This window comes from Coptis chinensis, chromosome 2 (assembly GCF_015680905.1).
Source record: "Coptis chinensis isolate HL-2020 chromosome 2, ASM1568090v1, whole genome shotgun sequence".
NCBI classification, from domain to species: domain Eukaryota; kingdom Viridiplantae; phylum Streptophyta; class Magnoliopsida; order Ranunculales; family Ranunculaceae; genus Coptis; species Coptis chinensis.
This window is the reverse complement of record NC_141457.1, coordinates 58511136-58528986: the sequence shown is the minus strand read 5'-3', so window position 1 is coordinate 58528986 and position 17851 is coordinate 58511136. Positions and strand designations below refer to the sequence as shown.

The following is a 17851-nucleotide window of genomic DNA, read 5'->3' as shown; positions in this document are numbered from 1 at the left end:
TTTTAATTGGGTATAACTTTACGAGCAGGCCTATAATTATTCTTATAGTCATTTTTTTTTATTTTTTTATTTTGGTGGAAATAGTTTTTTACTACATGCCTAACTAACTGAAGCTGCTATTTTGTTTTTGTAGGTATTTTGCAATCATGAGATTCTATGAGTTATAAGAGTGAAATTGACAAAGTATTTATCGAACTTTTAGAGTGGCTAATTGCCACATTTGGCATGAACCTCAAACCACATTTAGCAGGTATTGCTTCTCCATTAGGGCATTGATTTACAAGGCGTAAACAAAGATCTTCTTCATCACTAAGATGGATGGTTTCTCTTCTCTCTACATAGATTTTTTTTTGAACTCGCTATATTTTCTATTTAAGAGATAGCTTTAAAGATAAATGTTAGGTAATTTCCATATAAAATGAGGTTGTAAAATAGTTTTAATTATTGACACTAATATTTGAGACATATTAAGATGGAAATGAGTAGTTATACATGGTTGATTGAGTTAGCTGTGATAACTAATTTCTCCTTTTATTTTGCATTTATTTCTATGCGATCCAATGTAGGTGGAAATGGTACTCAAGCTCTTCAAATCTCAATGGGGACTTTTACAAATAGAACAATATATTTTTGTATGTGTAGTGCCTAAAAACTGAAGGTAGAATTTCTTTCCCTCTCTTGACATCCCAGAAAGAATTCAATAGCAAGTTATGTGTTGTAGGTGACAATGGTACTCAAGTGCTTCCTTTCAAAGATTGAAAAGCTTTATATTTGTTGTGTCATTATTATATGCACCCTGCATTTCTTTCTTTCACTGCTTGTACTAATTTATATGTAGAGAAAGTACTTTGTAGCGAATGACTCAGATAGAACTCTAACAGATACCCTTAATCCACTTTAGTATATTTGTAGAAACGGCTAATAAGTTCAACATTCTAAAGCATGTTTAGCAATGATATCAAGTTAAAATTGAGATACCTTGCAGTAATGATTTTAGTTTATTTGAAATCTAACAAAGCCATAGTTTAGTTTTTGTTTAGTTTTCTTCCCATGCTATTGCATTATGTGAATTGGTTAGGGGACCTAGGACACTGGTATGCAGTCTGAAAAGATCTCTGCAGATAAACTTAGAAATGAAATTCAAGCAATAGTCCTTTATGATATGATATATATAGTTAAACAAAATTCAGATTTGGTTTTTGTTTTGGTATCATCTATGTATCAGATTAGGTTTCACCTTCATGTACAGAAAGGTCGCTAAATTGTTAGTTAATCTTCCTTCGCTTTCAGTTTATATTGTGGAAGACATGAATGGCTCCTGATACATAGGTCAAGTTAGTCTCACTTAATTTCCAAACATGTCGGATTAGATCTCATAATGGTGCATGTGAAAACGAGTCATATCAGTTGGCCATTTCTTAATTTCTTAATTGATTCTAGCATGGGCATGTATGCATAATTCATAGTAGCCTGAAAGTACAATGTTTCAGAATGATCTAAATGGATACACATTACGATAGAGCTTGCTACTGTAAAATGGAGGCTTGATGTAAACAGAGATATAAGAAATTTTCTTTTTATTTCAAAGAACGGATGGGTGGATATTTCAAATTAGATTCTGAGAGAGGATCTTTAGTAAAGGATGGTTGAAATGATGAGCATGTGTAGGTGCTCCGGTTAGGTTTAATGGAGTTCCACGAAGAATTGTTTAGTTTTTGTGGCTCCCCTGGCTATATCTTTTAGTAAGCCTTTTCCAAATACTCATATTTGTTCATATTGATGCAATCCTCATGAAGTAGGATATCATATTTATGTCTTCATCAGATCCATCAATGTCTCATTTACATAGTAGTAGGTTGATAATAAACATATCATATTTGTTTTATTCCTACTTCTTTTTTCCCCTTTACTATTAGTCTATTAGATTATATTAAAATTTATATTTAGAAAAGCTTCAAATGAAAGACATTTCTCAATTGATCAATTCTTTGATCTTGATCACTATTTTTATATTATGCAGATCATATGATGACGATGAATATGATCAACCAAGCACATGTTAGAGGGGGCTAAATAAGGTTTTGTTCAGTAGCTGGAAGTTTTGGTGAGATCGATTACATTTACTATTATTTTCTTTAAATATTTCACAGAAAGTAAGTGGATTAAAACTATCCTATAAGCAGATATTACACATATCTAGACATAATATTCACGGTTTTGGAGGAGTAATTTGCTAATGACTGAAGTTGGTTAGTTATATACATTGGAACTGAATTCTCACTAGAGCATATGGCATGCTATTTATGTCATTTTATGATGAATACTTTTAAGACATGTAGCAACTTTTGGGCATGCTTCAGTAGTCAAGAGTATAACAAAGCATTTCTATCACTAGGCCATCAGGTATCTAAGAAGGAAAATATAAGTCTCAAGGGATTTTTTAGAAGACAATTCAAATTAGCGAATGTCATTTATTTTCATAAGATGACTGATACAAGGATATGATGGTAATAGGCAATCAACAAAACTCAGCACACTACATGGTATACCGTTACATAATAGCATAGTACACATATATGTATTCATAGGTGTATCTTAGTAAGCTTATGAAATCTGATATTAAGTGCAATCATTATACGGTAACTTGGAATTAAGTAAAAAAAAAAAATCATTCCTATGGTTCAAGTAGAAGTCGAAAGAATACATGCATCTTTATGTTATATTTGGAAGTATAAAATGATTATTTGTGGTTGTTATGCATGATTATTTGTGGTTGTTTTGGTTTTTAATTGATATTTGGAAGTATCTATTATAAAGCTTGAAGAAGAGTGAATTGTTTGATGTCATATCTCTGCTCCTACATACCAAAATAATTTACTCATTAGATAATAGAAAGGTAAAGCATATGCACTGTCGTGATAACAAATTTTTTATTTTCTTTGATGTTCTTAAATCATGCATATTCATTAAGTTAATTAATTTAGACAGAAAACAGAAGAAGAACTTCTCAATGAAACCCAAAGTTTCAATCTTTATCTCTTCCCTCACTTTAATTCACATGTTACGCTATTTTTTTTATTTTTTGTTTTTAGATTACATTACATATTATCTTAGAGTCCTAACAGGTCTTCATTGAGGTGTTTTACCATGTAATGGACCGAGAAATTTAGGTGGCAACAGTGTTCCTACTCGACAACGTGGATTTGATCAGGTACGTCAACAACAAAACCCATTTTCTATTGTTAAAATTTTCATTTGATGTCCACTTTATATGTTGTAACTGATAGGGCTATATACTAAAAGCATTACTTTTGTAATAACTCTAATTCTTTATATTTTGAATAAGAATCATATGGGCAAATGTTATGCATATTATATATGTTATTAGTTATATATATGCATCTAATACTTTATGTTGTAGATGATATGGTGTGTAGTGACACACAGAAGATCATATCATCAGTACCTTATAAAGTATAAGTAAACGTTCACAACCTAGATGGATTTGGACAAACCATTGGTACGATTGTAGTATAACCTGGTATTAGTCTATCTTGACTATAGGATTATACTAGTACACTTTGTGTGTATTGAACATGACCAAGTGAGATTGTTTCTCTTTATACTGACTATATAAAAGAACAAACACCTCTGTTATTATGGATGCTTGTCCTCTTAATCCAGATATAATAACGAGCACTTATGTGTATTGTACATTGGTTTAAATCATCAATGAGTGAGATTCATTTGTGAATTAACAAACTCGATGGATTAGGTAATGGCATTGTATGTAAGGTGTGCTGTTGATTATAGAAGAAATCTGTGACCCGCAGGAAGTCGGGTTGATGATGTCCCCTTGAGGAGCTCATAAGGATTGTCATGTAAACCCTGCAGGTGGATTTAATCCGACATGACAATGAGGTTGAGTGGTACTACTCAAGGACATAAGAAGTTGATTAATGTAGTTGTCAATAACTTGACTTAATCAACGAGCATTCGATATCTTAAACACGGGGAGATCAACAAGCATATAATATGGAGCCCATAAACATAACACATGTAATTTGGGATTAGGGCAGTAGTACAACAATGGCCTTTAGTGGAATAAGCCATTTGTTGACCCATAATTTGGGATTAGGGCATCATATATGAATAACCCATAATTTGTTTGTCATTCATATATGATATGGGTTAAATGGTGCACTTGTTCTTTTTCAGTACATATGAGGCTAAGTTTCTCAATGTACTGATATGGTAGTTTTTTTCAAACTATATGTCAGCTACTTAAGTAGTTTTTGGTACTCAATCATTGGTGATATTATTATTATTTATGTTACTATTTTTTTTTTATAAAAAAAATTACTAAGTTTCACTGAAATGCAATTTTTTTAACTGTGAGTTACGAATTGAAGAATATGTTTGTCACTTCCATTTGATAAATGATATATATAAAAATAAACTTATACTTTTTAAAGATATTTTGGGCTAAATTTCTTTTGGATGTAATGTATTAATATGGTAGTGACTTTCAAACCACATGTTTGCTATTTTAATTGTATATTTAGTACTTAGTTAACTTGTGTATCTTTTGTTATTTTAATTTTATATTAAGTTTACTAAAATGTAGTTTGTTTATTTGTGAGTTACATACTACGGAACTTGTTTGTCATTTATATATGATATTGGTTAAATGATGAACTTGTTCTTTTTCAGTACATTTGGGGCTAAGTTTTTCTCGGATACAATTTATTGATATGATAGTTTCTTTCAAACCATTTGTCAACTACTTTAATAGCTTTTGGTACTCAATCGTTGGTGATATTATTATTTTTAAAAAAAATTTGTTTGTTTTTAAAAATTTATTAAGTTGAACTGAAATGTAAAATTTTAAAGTGTGAGTTACTGATTGAAGAGTATATTTGTCACTTTTATATGATATATAGTGAAAAATAAACTTGTATTTTTTAAATATATTTTGGAGTAAATTTCGATTGGATGCAATGTTTAAAGTGGTACTTACTTTTAAACTTTATGTCAGCTACTTGAGTAGTTTTCGTAATCCAACTGTTGGTGATTTTTTAATATGTGAGTTATATAATGAGAAATTGTTTGTCACTTACATATGATTTTTGTTGACCAAATGTGTGATTTTTCAGTATATGTTGAACTGAGTTTCTCTTAGAAGAAATGTGTTAATATGGTACTGAATTGATGGTGATTTTATTAATTTTAATTTCATTGTTTTCTATTTAATTTGTTAAATTTTATTGAAATGTAATTTATATATATATATATATATATATATATATATATATATATATATATATATATATATATATATATATATATATATATATATATAGGTTGAGGAATCTGTTTCTCATATATGGATGATATATATATTTTTACCAAATTGTAATTTTTTGATATGTGAGTTACACACTGAAGAATTTGTTTCTCACTTACAGATGATATTTGTTAAGCAATTAGCTTGTGTTTTTTAAGTTAATTTTGGGCTAAGTTTCTCTTGTAGTAATATACGTGTTAATACAGTAGTTACTTTAAAACTATAAGTCAGCTACTTTTATGGTTTTTGGTACTGATCTGGTGGTGGTAGTTTTTTACTTTAAATCTTTGTAAGATGGAATTTTTCAATACATTTTGTACTTAGTTTCAATACATTCTTAGATCCTGGTTTAGTTTATTAAGACTTTAAATCCTGGTTCCCTTAAATCTTCTATGTTTTATTTTGTTTTCAATTGGATTTCAGTGTATTTAGAGTTTGATATTATATAAATGATTGTAATTAAGTTTGATATTATATAAATCAGTGTTCAGAAAAGTCCTTAATTTAGTTGCTTTTAAGAAATTCTTGTGATTTTTCATAAAAACAATTCACATCAAAATTTGTTCAAAGTTGCTGACGTTGTTTTAATGTATTGCTACTTAATGGACTGTGCGTGAAGAGTGTTAGAGAAAGAGAAGAAAGAGTGTTAGAGAAGAGAGAGTTGTGGTTTTATTTTGAATTTGTTGAGATCCAACAGTTCCAAACAACCACACATATCTCAACAATATCGTGTGGTGATGAGCAAGAGACAAGGTCACATCAAAGAAGACAAGGAGAGAGAGGAGAGAGAAATGTTTTTTTTTTTTTTTCTGTTGGAGAGAGAATTATTTGTCTGGACATGGACAAGGGCAAAAATATCAAATTTCTGTTGAATTGGTCAAAATTGAGTGTTTTGCCTAGATTGAGAAGAAAGGGCACTTTTATTGCCCTAATTAAGTGATGAGAAACCCAGCGAACAAACATTAATCACATACCTTCACATCATAAACTATTTTGAAGTTTGAACTAGGAAAAAGATTAATAAACTGATGGGCACCGCAAAACAAACGAGGTCCCCTAATTAAGTGGAGAGGGAAAACTAGGTGACTAGAGCTACCCACATAAAGTTAAAACAACAGAAGTTACACTATAAATATATAAAAGAGTGAGTGAAGAGTGAAGAAGATCTGGTTTTTCAAAACAAATGGCATTCTGGTTTCCACTTGTCGTTATTATATTCGCATTAGCGATCTGCAAATTCTTATTAATGCTTATTCCTCCCAATGTTCCGTCAATTGACGTTGACGCTTCTGACGGTAATTATTATTATTATTATTATTATCTTAATTATTATAAATTTATATGAATTGTTGACTTTGATTTAATTGCCCAGTGTTGGATGATGGGAGTCAGACTAAGGAAGATAGTTACATTTATGTGAGTGAGTAGTAGTTTGTTTAACATTTGGAGCAATTTGGTTTCTTGCTTATATTTGTTTTTTGATGTAGATTCCGAGGAGAGGAAAGGCAGTACAGTTAGACAGGGTGCAGTGTTATGAACCCGCAACGATGAAATATCTTGGATTTTTCCCTGCATTGACGTCTGAAGAGGTTGTTTTTGGAAACTTAAACCTGTTTTTATCTACCATCTCACACTAGCTGATGAAATTTATCTGGTCAGGTTAAGGAGCATGTGGCACAGGCCAGGAAGGCGCAACAGTTATGGGCAAAGAGTAGCTTCAAGCAGAGACGCCAGTTTTTGCGGATACTTCTCAAGTATATTATTGACAATCAAGAACTCATATGCGAGTAAGTGGTGATCGTTCATAAGTATTTATGAAAAACTATGTTACTTTGTACACTGTTATTGGATGTTGAAGACTGATTTTAACTCCAATTTTCGATTCATCAAAAGCCATGGTATAGAATGTCCTATAATATGCATCAGAAATTAACTGATAAAGAATATTTCTCTCTGACATTATAAGTCCTAAAACCGAATCTCAGTTGGAAGGGAAAGAACAGATAATACATGGTAAACTATGTACTAATACCTTGCGAAAAGAAAAGAAAGATATGAGTTTGTTGAGTGTTGTGAGATCGACATATGTTTGAAATGGGTATGCTGTCCTTCTGTATAAAAGGAAAGAATAGAAAATTTGTGTAGTCTGTGTTGGAACAGAATGTGTTTAACACGAAAGGAATAGATGCATGCAAGGTTTAAAATAACAAATAAAAACCTCAAGGAGCTAGGCCTCCAGCCTCCTAGAGGCTTAAGGTGCGCCTCAGTCATAAGGTGCTTTATGGTTTTATTTTGAAATTGAACAACTTTCTATGTGAATAAGGTGCTTTGTCTTTTGAACAAAGAATGAGGGTGGTTGTGAGGAGAAAAAGTAAAAGATTGAAAGAAAAAAAACTAAGTTGCAAGGGTCTTGTGCTCAATGCGTTTTTCTGTACAAGGCGTTGAGGCACGCGGCGTGCTCATCAATGTGTTTTTGTAAGCACTGGATGCATGCACAATGTGTAATAGCATATTCAGTGGAAAATGAGTTAAACACCTCGGCGCAAGTGGCTGAATCTAAGCCCTGGACCTGCAGGTATTGGAATCATTTTTATTTTTAAAGAGGAAAATGCACAAGTATTGGAACCATTATGCTATAATTGCATGTGCAGAAAGAGCTGTAAGTGAGGGCTGGTTGAACCCATGGATAGGAGCCGACTCTACTGCTTACAGTTCATGTTTTTGGTTGTTAGGAGATCCCTTGGGAGCTAAGGAGCAGATGATGCCAGGTTCTTGGATCCTTCAATCGTGTTGTCATTTCTTTTACATGGAGGGAGATCAACTTTTAGGCTGATGCTCTACGCCGCTACCCAATTGTGGAGTAACATTTTGTTGGTAGGCCTCCAATTTATATAAAGTGGAGGACTCCCAAATGACCAAATGACATACTTTTTATTCGCTGTCTTCTTTTTTCATTAATAGAATAGTGACTTATCGAGCAAAAAGAAAATGGGAGTAAGTGGCTGAATGTTTTAGGAGCACAATTCTTGTGTCTTTCCTGGTTGTTATGCTATACTGTAGTTGATAAGGCTCAGAATAAGAGAGCTGGAGGACTTGGGACTTTACTCTGGTTTCTATTAATTGGTAGTAGTAAGTTCATGAAGGCAATAATTGATGGTGAAAGCCTTCAGAAGTATGTGAAAGTTCTAGGCTTAAACTCTGAGTCTTATCACCCACTACCCATTAGATATGATCAATTATTGTGTTTTTTTCCATATTTGGAGTGAAGTTCCCATGGTTGATGGTCATGTGGAAGTTTTATAGGGAAGTTGTATAGGTTGCTGGAAGCAATCAAATCAATCTTCATTTCATGTCTCAACCTGTCAACCATAACCATTCACCAATATGCTCATGCATATTTATACCTTCAAACATTTGCAGCAGAGGTGATTTTTTTAGGGAAGCTTCTTGGTCAAGGATTTGACTATTTACAGGCTTCAAACATGGACCACAGATCTATAGTTTTTATCGTTTTTATGCAAATATTTATCACCTCACCATTACAGAGGGGTATTCTATCTGTGCTCAATTTTGGACAGCGTTGGTTCTTGAACCATATGCGTTCAAATGAGGGATATAGTTAAAAGAATCCTGTTTTACCTTCTGCTTTGTTTCCTTTTGTCCCTTCCTTGTCTGTTTTACCTTTACTGCGTCTTCGCTGTATTATCCTCAACTCATAGTATCTTGTTTTCTTTGTAGGAATATACAAAGATTTATCCTCAGTAATGATAAAACTAGAATAATATAGTCCTGATTGTTGAATCGAGTTTAAGTATGCAAATAATGCAATATGCCCATGCGCCACGGCCCACAGATCACTTGCCCCATTTGTCCAATACAAGACGTGTAAGCCTTGGACTGGTCTACTATATATCATTAGGTTGGATTAGCATGGTCTAAGTTAATGGAAATTGGATGAGACAATTTGACCAACTAAGCATATCAAAAGCACAAGTAGAGAGATGGAAGTATGAAGTAGTTTCACGATTCAATGGCATGGTATAATGATAGCATTCTAGGATTCGATGTCAATTGTGAAACATAGAAGATTTACTGTACCACAAGTTAATGCTTGGCTTGGGCTTTGAAGGAAAATTTTTGTGACTTGCAGCGTACCATTTGAAATGGCAAAACTAGTCTTTCGGCTTGGGTCAGTCCCGATTTGATAACATTGTGGTTGAGTGGGACAGCTTTAATGCAACTTCAATGTATGTTGGGTTGTTGTGTGTTCACTATGGGTCAGTCCCGATTTGATAACATTGTGGTTGAGTGGGACAGCTTTAATGCAACTTCAATGTATGTTGGGTTGTTGTGTGTTCCACACACTGTGTTCGATCAATATAACCTGTTTTACCGACCGAAAGAAGGTAAGAAAAACAAATTAGTGCATATCTGGTCATTTATTTGTTCATTTCGTGGCAAAATCTTTTAAATGGCGTACGTATAGACTAAGAAAATGATTCAAATTGAACAGGTTGTCTTCAAGGGATACTGGGAAAACGATGGTGGATGCTTCTCTAGGGGAGATAATGACGACTTGTGAGAAGCTCACTTGGCTTCTTGCAGAAGGCGAGCGCTGGCTGAAGCCAGAATACAGGTGTCCTTTATATTTTGTCTTTTAAATGCATCTGACAGGTTATAACTTTTAGTATCTAATACTATATCTCAGCCCTCCCTCCTTTTTCAAGTCTCTTTCTTTCTTTACATTTCTTGTAGAATCATTGGATATTGTTTCCTGAAGTCGGCAAAGCTGCCAATCTCAATGAGTCTCAAATTCTCAATATACATTGTGGTTCTCATATTTTTTGATGATTTTCGAGAGTGATTTTTCTCATGTTTCAGCGTGGTATACTTCTTAGGTTTCTTTTAGAGAAACAAGTTAAGGAAAGAGTGAAAAGAGCTAGAAACTTGTCTAGTGGCGGTCTTTCACGCAGGTCTCCTACATGGCCTTGAGATCTCCACATATCTTTTATCCAAAGTTCTACCTGGTTCTTCATCAATAACTCCACAAACGTAATGCTTATATTATGCCCAACTAATATTCTTGGCCCAGAAACTATTTATAACCATAGCAATTCTTTTAGTCCCAAAGATGGTGTGTGGGACGTCTCCCATCCTGGGTCCAATGCAGGTCTACCACTGAATACAAGGGTTTAGAAATTCCCTTTAGTTGCCATTGCGCAAGTAGATTTTGATCACGAGAGAGAGACGTGGATCGCATCATAATTGATATCAAGGACTCCTATTTGATTTGGCTTTGGTGGTGCCGACCTTAATGGGAATTAAATTCCTAGAATTGATGATCATTTGGACTTCCTTGGTAGTGCAACTTTGTAATGTGCTCTTCGTTTGTACCACTTTCCTTGGTCCCCGTGCCCGCCCAAACCCTCTTTTGGTTTTATATCTTCTCAAAATTAGTGATATTTTTAGCTGAAAAAAAATGGGTAAATCTAAAAGGTGAGAACAATCCTTTGACTAGGTAACAAATTTCGGATGAGCTGATTTTTGACTTTTTGGTGAAGATGATCTCTCTATGCCGGGAAGATCACTTTCACAAAAAATTGTAACTCTCTTTGAAATCAAATGTGAAACTTTAGGCCTTTTATTACTTTAGAATTCGAAATTGAAAATTCTATTGAATGCTAATGAAGAGTAAATCCAAACTAAAGTTATCTAATATTCTAATACATACATTATGGGATATTGAGATATTGATATTTTTTTCGTGTCTTTATATTTAGTCTTTTGTTACGGTATCTTCAAATCAAACTTGCACGGCAACATAAACATGTAACTAAGTCCATATGGACGGTTAAGTTTTTTCGACGTTATTGTTGATATAAAACATGTGTCAAAATCTTGTACGATCCTAAATGATCAATTAGGTAGTTCCAATATATCGCCAAAGTTACATGTTGGGTTTGCGTAGCTTTTATTACACTTGATTCCTAAAAGTTTGTGTCCCTTCAAATTATTAACATACTTTGCGGTATGTTTCTACATTTGAACGTTGCAAAAATGTTGACAGAAAACAAAATTAAAAAAGACAGGGTCTTTCTTACCATTCTTTTGGTATTATCCAGGTCTTCTGGAAGGTCAATGTTGCACAAGAAATCAAGAGTGGAGTTTCATCCCCTTGGAGTAATAGGCGCAATTGTTTCATGGAATTATCCATTCCATAACATCTTTAATCCAATGCTGGCTGCAGTATTTTCTGGAAATGGCATTGTAATTAAGGTATTTAATATTTATAATTGTTAGAATAACTACCTCCTTGAAGAGTAAGAACTTAGGTTCTATCTTCATTTTTGACAAGCTATTTTTGTAAACATTAGCATCTTTGCTTGGTACCTGGTATATGTTTAACAAGTATGTGAGGCAGTGATATAAGTCCTAGATTATTGTTTCGTTCAAACATTTAGGTTCTATTTGGGAAGTTTGTGGTCTAGAGGTCCGCTAATTGGATAAAAACTTAAATGCCTGTACATGTAGGTTTCAGAACATGCAAGTTGGTCTGGCTGTTTCTATTTCCGTATCATTCAAGCAGCTCTTGCTGCCGTTGGAGCTCCTGATAATCTGGTCCACGTAATAACAGGGTAAATAGATCTCTCATCTTGTTTTGGGTTAATAGTCTCTCTCTCTCTCTCTCTCTCTCTCTCTCTCTCTCTCTCTCTCTCTCTCTCTCTCTCTCTCTCTCTCTCCCCCTTTGGTTTTTTAATTGCAATGGTAAATATACCTGTGCTAGATTTGCTGAAACCGGAGAAGCACTTGTGTCTTCAGTTGACAAAATCATATTTGTTGGATCACCTGGCGTGGGAAAGATGGTAAGGTCTGCTGTAACAGTTGTCATTAAAAGTTCATTTCCTTCATTTTTAAAGCACAGCATCCTACTATTCTGTTGATCAAAATTTTCTAGTAAAGAGTTTTATAAAGACAGTTTCAGCGATACTGTACTTTGTCAGTTCTGTTTTCTTTTTCGGTAAATTAACTAATTTAGACTAATGGAAAAGTGCAAATCGGGGCGCAGAGCTGCGAGTCGACCCTTTGACTCGCCATGGATTCATCCAGTAAAAATGAAAATGACTTAATGCTGCCGTTAGTTGTGCTCAGACACCTTAGCAATTAAAGCATAGAGTAAGAGCGTGAGCATGAGCCCGAGCGCCTAACCTTAAAAATTCTCAATATTCAAAGCGCCTTGAGAGTGTACACGTGTATTTAAATTTTGAGTTTTATAAAATCAAAAAGAAGTTTACACCATCTTAAAGTACGAAATAGTTGTTCAACTGCTATATTTTCCAAGGATTTGAATGATTGACTTTTGGGTCAAATTAAGAAAGACGTTGGGATTGTGTGCTGCAAGAATCAATTACAGTTATTTTGGTGTGAGTTGGTATTGCACTGGTGATTGCAGTAATAAATACTAAATAATAGTTATTGTTTGCTAAAGGTTTCTCACAAGTCCCAAAAAGAAGAGTTAAATCACCGTTCTCCATATTTAGGCTGTCACAAGATGTCATATTACAGCTGTTTGCAGTGGGATTTATAGAACTCACGATTCCCAACACAACAAAGCGCCGCTTTGTTAACTTTGGAGTGCGTTTTCCAACCGAATTTGAAACGAAAGCGTCAGTGCGCAAATTAAGTGTGTGAGCGGTATAGTGTCCCTACGCTTTAGGTTTCTAAGTCAGACACACATACAAGAAAGAGAAAGAGAAAAAGGAACCAAAAAGAAAAGCCTATTGATTTGCATTTGGCTGTTTTCATTTTATTCTTATACCCAAGAATGATATGTTATCAGACAGCAACATGAATTTCGGGTATGCACTGTGTAAATGGCTCACCTTAATGTAGAAGTTGCTTAACGTGTGATGGAAAGATGAACCTTCTTTAAATAGTTGGCATTACGTAATCACGCAAGAAAGAGAAAGAAAAAAGAACCACGAGTGTTTTTCTTATTTCCTCTTTTGTCTTGGCTTCTGACATGCTATATCTATTTTTGTAGTTTTAACCCCAATTTCCACCTGTACTAAGCTGTTCAGAAAATGTCCACCCATTGATATAGGCTTCATTGCTTCACAAAGATTTTGTTCTTCCTTCCTAAATATCCCCAAGTTACTATGTATGAACAGAAGTACAGAACATCAAACAAATGATGGTTTTACAGCTAAAACATGATATGCTAATGTCGAGCAGTCATCACTATTCTTCTATACCCATCTAACTTCTGATCAAAATGATGCTAGTCAATAAGTTTTTGGAATTTTGGTTGTAATTTGGTCGCTGGTACTGTTGATAATTTAACAGTTCATGTTTCTGTCCAGATCATGAGAAGTGCTTCGGAGACGTTAATACCTGTTACCCTAGAGCTTGGTGGAAAAGATGCATTTATTGTCTGTGAAGATGTTGATGTTCCTCATGTATGAAATATGACCTAAACTTAAATTTCTGAAATGTTCTATTATATAACCTAACTGTTTTATTGTTCTACTTATGCTTCATGAAATCTCTTCAATCAACAGGTTGCACAAATTGCGGTTAGGGCTGCTCTTCAATCAAGTGGACAGAATTGTGCTGGTGCTGAGAGGTTTTATGTTCATCGGGATGTTTATTCGTCATTTGTTGCACAAGTAGTCAAAATCGTAAAATCTGTTTCTGCTGTAAGTATGTACCTTCTGAATTCTGTTATAATAGTATTGTCATTAATCATAAATAGTATATGTGTTACCTAGCAGAGAGGAAAATCTGTTATTTTGGAGAATTGCCTAATTAATCCCCAACTGACTAGGCCTGCTCTATAGTCGCTCCTGGACCGACTAGCAACGGATTTCCAATTTAACTACGAAGCGTCTCAGGCATCTTAATGCCATTCAGATGATTGAGAATGTCATTTGCAAAGATGAAGAGGGGGCAAACACATACATCATAAACTTGACTATACCTCTCTCGCTTAGCAAAATATAAGCGTTTGCAAGGAGCATCTTCCACTAAAGCAAACTACGGTATAAGCCAATAGGGGGCTGTACATGCAGACGAGCACAAGTCATGTTAGGAGATGCTTGCATTGCAATTGAGGAATGCCAATGGTTCTGGTGTACAGACACGATGGACACGTGAGATTAAGATTTGAGGATCTAGATCTTTATGTATAACTCCCTTACAAGATATATTTCAACATTCTATATGCACAGAGGCTCAATAAATAAATTGCGTATAATTTCTGCCACATGATTAGATTGTGTACCTATATGAATCACGTCGCAATGGAGAATAGATGTCTCAGCTAAAGCAAGACGAAACTATGGTTTGGCCATAAAGTAATTTTGTTATTGCCCACTACTTAGCAATATATTGTGATTCTTACGTACAACATCATGGTTCAGAGGTCAAACACTATAGGGATGCCAGTCTGCATTAGCATAACTTGCAGTTAATTAGCTGCCTTCACGGCTTCACTTAAATTCTATTACTCTTATCTATCAACTTAACGTACAGGGTCCTCCTCTCAGTGGGAAGTATGATATGGGTGCCATATGTATGCAAGGCCATGCTGAGAGACTTCAAAGTCTTGTGAATGATGCTTTAGACAAAGGGGCCGAAATTGTTGGACGCGGAAGCTTTGGCAATTTGGGTGAAGATGCAGTGGATCAGTTCTTTCCACCTACGGTACTAGTAAATGTTGACCACACGATGAAGTTGATGCAAGAAGAGGTAGTTTATTGTTACATAATAAATCTTTCTTTGTTATAAGTCATATGCACAAAAAATTGAGAAACATTGATTGCTTTTTGCAGACTTTTGGACCAATTATACCTATAATGAAGTTCAGTTCTGATGAAGAAGCTATTATGCTTGCAAATGATTCAAATTTTGGCCTTGGTTGTGCTGTATTTTCTGGCAATCAGCATCGTGCTAAAGAGATGGCTTCTCAGATACATTGTGGCGTTGCTGCAATCAATGACTTTGCATCAAACTACATGTGTCAGGTGTTCTTCTCTTCAGTAGGGTTTCATTTAAACGTGTCTCATACAGCATAAGTCTTTAAGTTGATACATACCGTTCATCTCTGATTGAGTCGTTCCGCTAACCTGTCATAGTACCATAGCAGTTCCAGTGTGATTGTTTGCAAGTCCACGGCAAGCTTACCTACAGTTTAGATCGTGACTGTCTTCTGGTTGGTAAGCTGTCATCATTCCCATGAGGTGATGCAGCATGTTACTCTGAGTATGTTATTGAATATAATATTTGCTACATAGCAAAAGTGTCTGGTGAAAATCTTAGCTAAATGACAGCAATAGGAATTTATTTAGCTGATGCACAAGCCTTTCCTTTTATTTACATCTATTTGCTAAGATAAAAGAAGTTCAGGGAAGTCGTGGACCATTTTTTTTGTTTGTTTCCTTCTTTGGTTGGTACTGCTATGGGGCTGGTGCATTAGATTTTGAAAACCAGTTCAGTTCTTTTCCTTTCTGATATTTGGTTTTACTAAACATTCCTTGTGTCTTACCCAAGTCCAGCTATCTGCAGGATGGTTTTAAAGCATACTTGATATATTCTTCGACCTTCTTTTTTTTTTTTTTTTTGAAATAACTAGGGTTTATGGTTCCCCAACCTTTATTAATTGCAAAATCTCAAGTACATATTCTTCAACCTAATTGCATTGAACTAATCATATCCATTTATTCTGTTTCAGTCGCTGCCATTTGGTGGTGTGAAACACAGCGGATTCGGAAGATTTGCTGGAATAGAAGGATTGCGTGCTTGTTGTCTCGTGAAATCGGTTGTAGAGGATAGATGGTGGCCATACATCAAAACCAAGATTCCAAAGCCACTTCAGGTGTTCTATAGAAAACTTTCCTTTTCTTATATGGCTATATGGATATTTTCTCTCTTACTGATGTATCTCCCCCAACCCCAAATAGTATCCTGTTGCAGAAAACTGCTTCGAGTTTCAGGAGTCACTTGTCGAAGCACTTTATGGATTGAATATATGGGATCGATTGCGAGCATTGGTTAATGTCTTAAAGATTGTTACTGACCACAATACTCCTGCTAGTGGTGTGAGAAGAAACCAATGAATGCTACATTTAATGGTTAGATCACTAACATTGTTCAATATATTTCTAGACTTGCTAATTAGTTGCAGCAAAATTTTGCAATCATCAATATCGAATTGCTTGCTCCTGTTTGTTCTTTAAAGCATTCATACTTTGCTACACTGTTTGTTGCAGTGTAGGAAAGGCCTGCTCCCCAAACCTTGATGCGTAACCCGTAGCTGGAGAATTGGCCTGCACCTGTCTTCAGGGCCTATTCTTATAAGGATCTGTTTTACACCACAAGAGTAGCTTCTCAAAAGAAGAAGTTGCTGATGGAATTATTTTTGTACTCCCTTTTGGTTTAATTGTTGTGCAAGAGTTGAAGGAAACACCAAAATGATGTAAGAGTTGTAGATAGTAGAATTGTAAACCTAATGTCCTTTGCTTCATTCTTTCCCTCTTACATTTTTAGAGCAGCTGCATGAATCCAATTTTTCAGTTCTTTTTCGGCTCTGTTAAGGCAGTACTTAAGAATGATTTCAGGATTCTCATTTGTCGTGTAAAAGTTGAAACCATCTCTTTCCTTTTCTTCTTCTCCACTTCCTTTCTTTATCTTAAGAAAACATGGATGAGAACGAAGTGTTAGATACAATATGGGGTTTAGATGAAATTAATAAATTGGACTCGGTTCCGGAAGAAGAGCCCAACAGTGAAGCAGCCAAAATAGACAGCAAGTAGCTAAGTTTTCCTCAGTTAGAGACTGATATTTTCACTGTTCGCATTTCATGGCAATACGATATATAAATACCACCACCTGATTAAGAACCATAGTCTCGTGGCAGAATGGCCAATTTTGAGAAAATGTGAACTGGACATGTAAGTCTGATCAAATTGTTAAATAGATTAGTAAAAGTTATTATCACTAATGAAACTTGATTAAGTGCATATATCTGCACGCAAATCGTGATTAAGTGCGTGATGAAACTTGATTGTTCACAATCTCTTTATGAAATAAGGTGCAAACTTCAGCAACCATGCATCCGTAAATGTAGGTAAAGTTTTCAGGCTTTGGTCGCCTCTAACAAGTAATAACTCGGTAGTTCGGTGAAATCTAAGTTCATTTTAAGAGCATATCCAATCACAGTTTCTATGGAGGGAAATTGACAATTTTTACCGTTTTTTGGGAAAAAAAACCTTGCCATGTAAAGGTGACAAAGTCGGTTAGTTGTGACTAAGTGAAAACGATAATAGCAGTTGCTACCGAGAAAGTAGGGCAGAGTTGTGAACTTCGGACAGGATGTTTTATTCCGTCTCGTGTGTTTTTTTTTAATTTTTTTGGTTTTTTTTTCCGGACGTCTTGCGTGTTTTTTCAGTTTTTTTTTTTTACTTCGGACGGGATGTTACATTCCGTCCAGCGCGCTTTTTCGATTTT

General features: G+C 34.6%; 1 protein-coding gene across 2 annotated transcripts; it reads left to right on the top strand.

The window, feature by feature from the left end:
• The first annotated feature begins 5854 nt into the window (after positions 1 to 5854).
• On the top strand, positions 5855 to 17006 carry ALDH22A1 (aldehyde dehydrogenase 22A1). Of its 2 annotated transcripts, none has more exons than XM_086589322.1 (15): positions 5855 to 6642; positions 6720 to 6763; positions 6835 to 6936; positions 7007 to 7134; positions 9861 to 9983; positions 11470 to 11623; positions 11879 to 11982; positions 12132 to 12210; positions 13708 to 13803; positions 13906 to 14043; positions 14879 to 15094; positions 15178 to 15369; positions 16077 to 16220; positions 16306 to 16476; positions 16615 to 17006. In XM_086589322.1, exons 1-14 carry the CDS (start codon positions 6531 to 6533, stop codon positions 16459 to 16461), a joined length of 1788 nt encoding a protein of 595 aa, XP_086445448.1. In that variant the 5' UTR covers positions 5855 to 6530; the 3' UTR covers positions 16462 to 16476; positions 16615 to 17006. The 2 variants fall into 2 exon arrangements, with proteins under 2 accessions (XP_086445448.1, XP_086445450.1); XM_086589324.1 differs by having other exon boundaries at positions 6187 to 6642; positions 16620 to 17006.
• Positions 17007 to 17851: the final 845 nt, after the last annotated feature.

Excerpts from the sequence above, each read along its gene's own strand:
- ALDH22A1 (XM_086589322.1), top strand. The coding sequence starts at position 6,531 with ATGGCATTCTGGTTTCCACTTGTCGTTATTATATTCGCATTAGCGATC. Across the intron at positions 11,983-12,131 it reads CTGGTCCACGTAATAACAGG|ATTTGCTGAAACCGGAGAAG; the intron begins GTAAATAGATCT and ends TACCTGTGCTAG. Across the intron at positions 13,804-13,905 it reads AAGATGTTGATGTTCCTCAT|GTTGCACAAATTGCGGTTAG; the intron begins GTATGAAATATG and ends TTCAATCAACAG.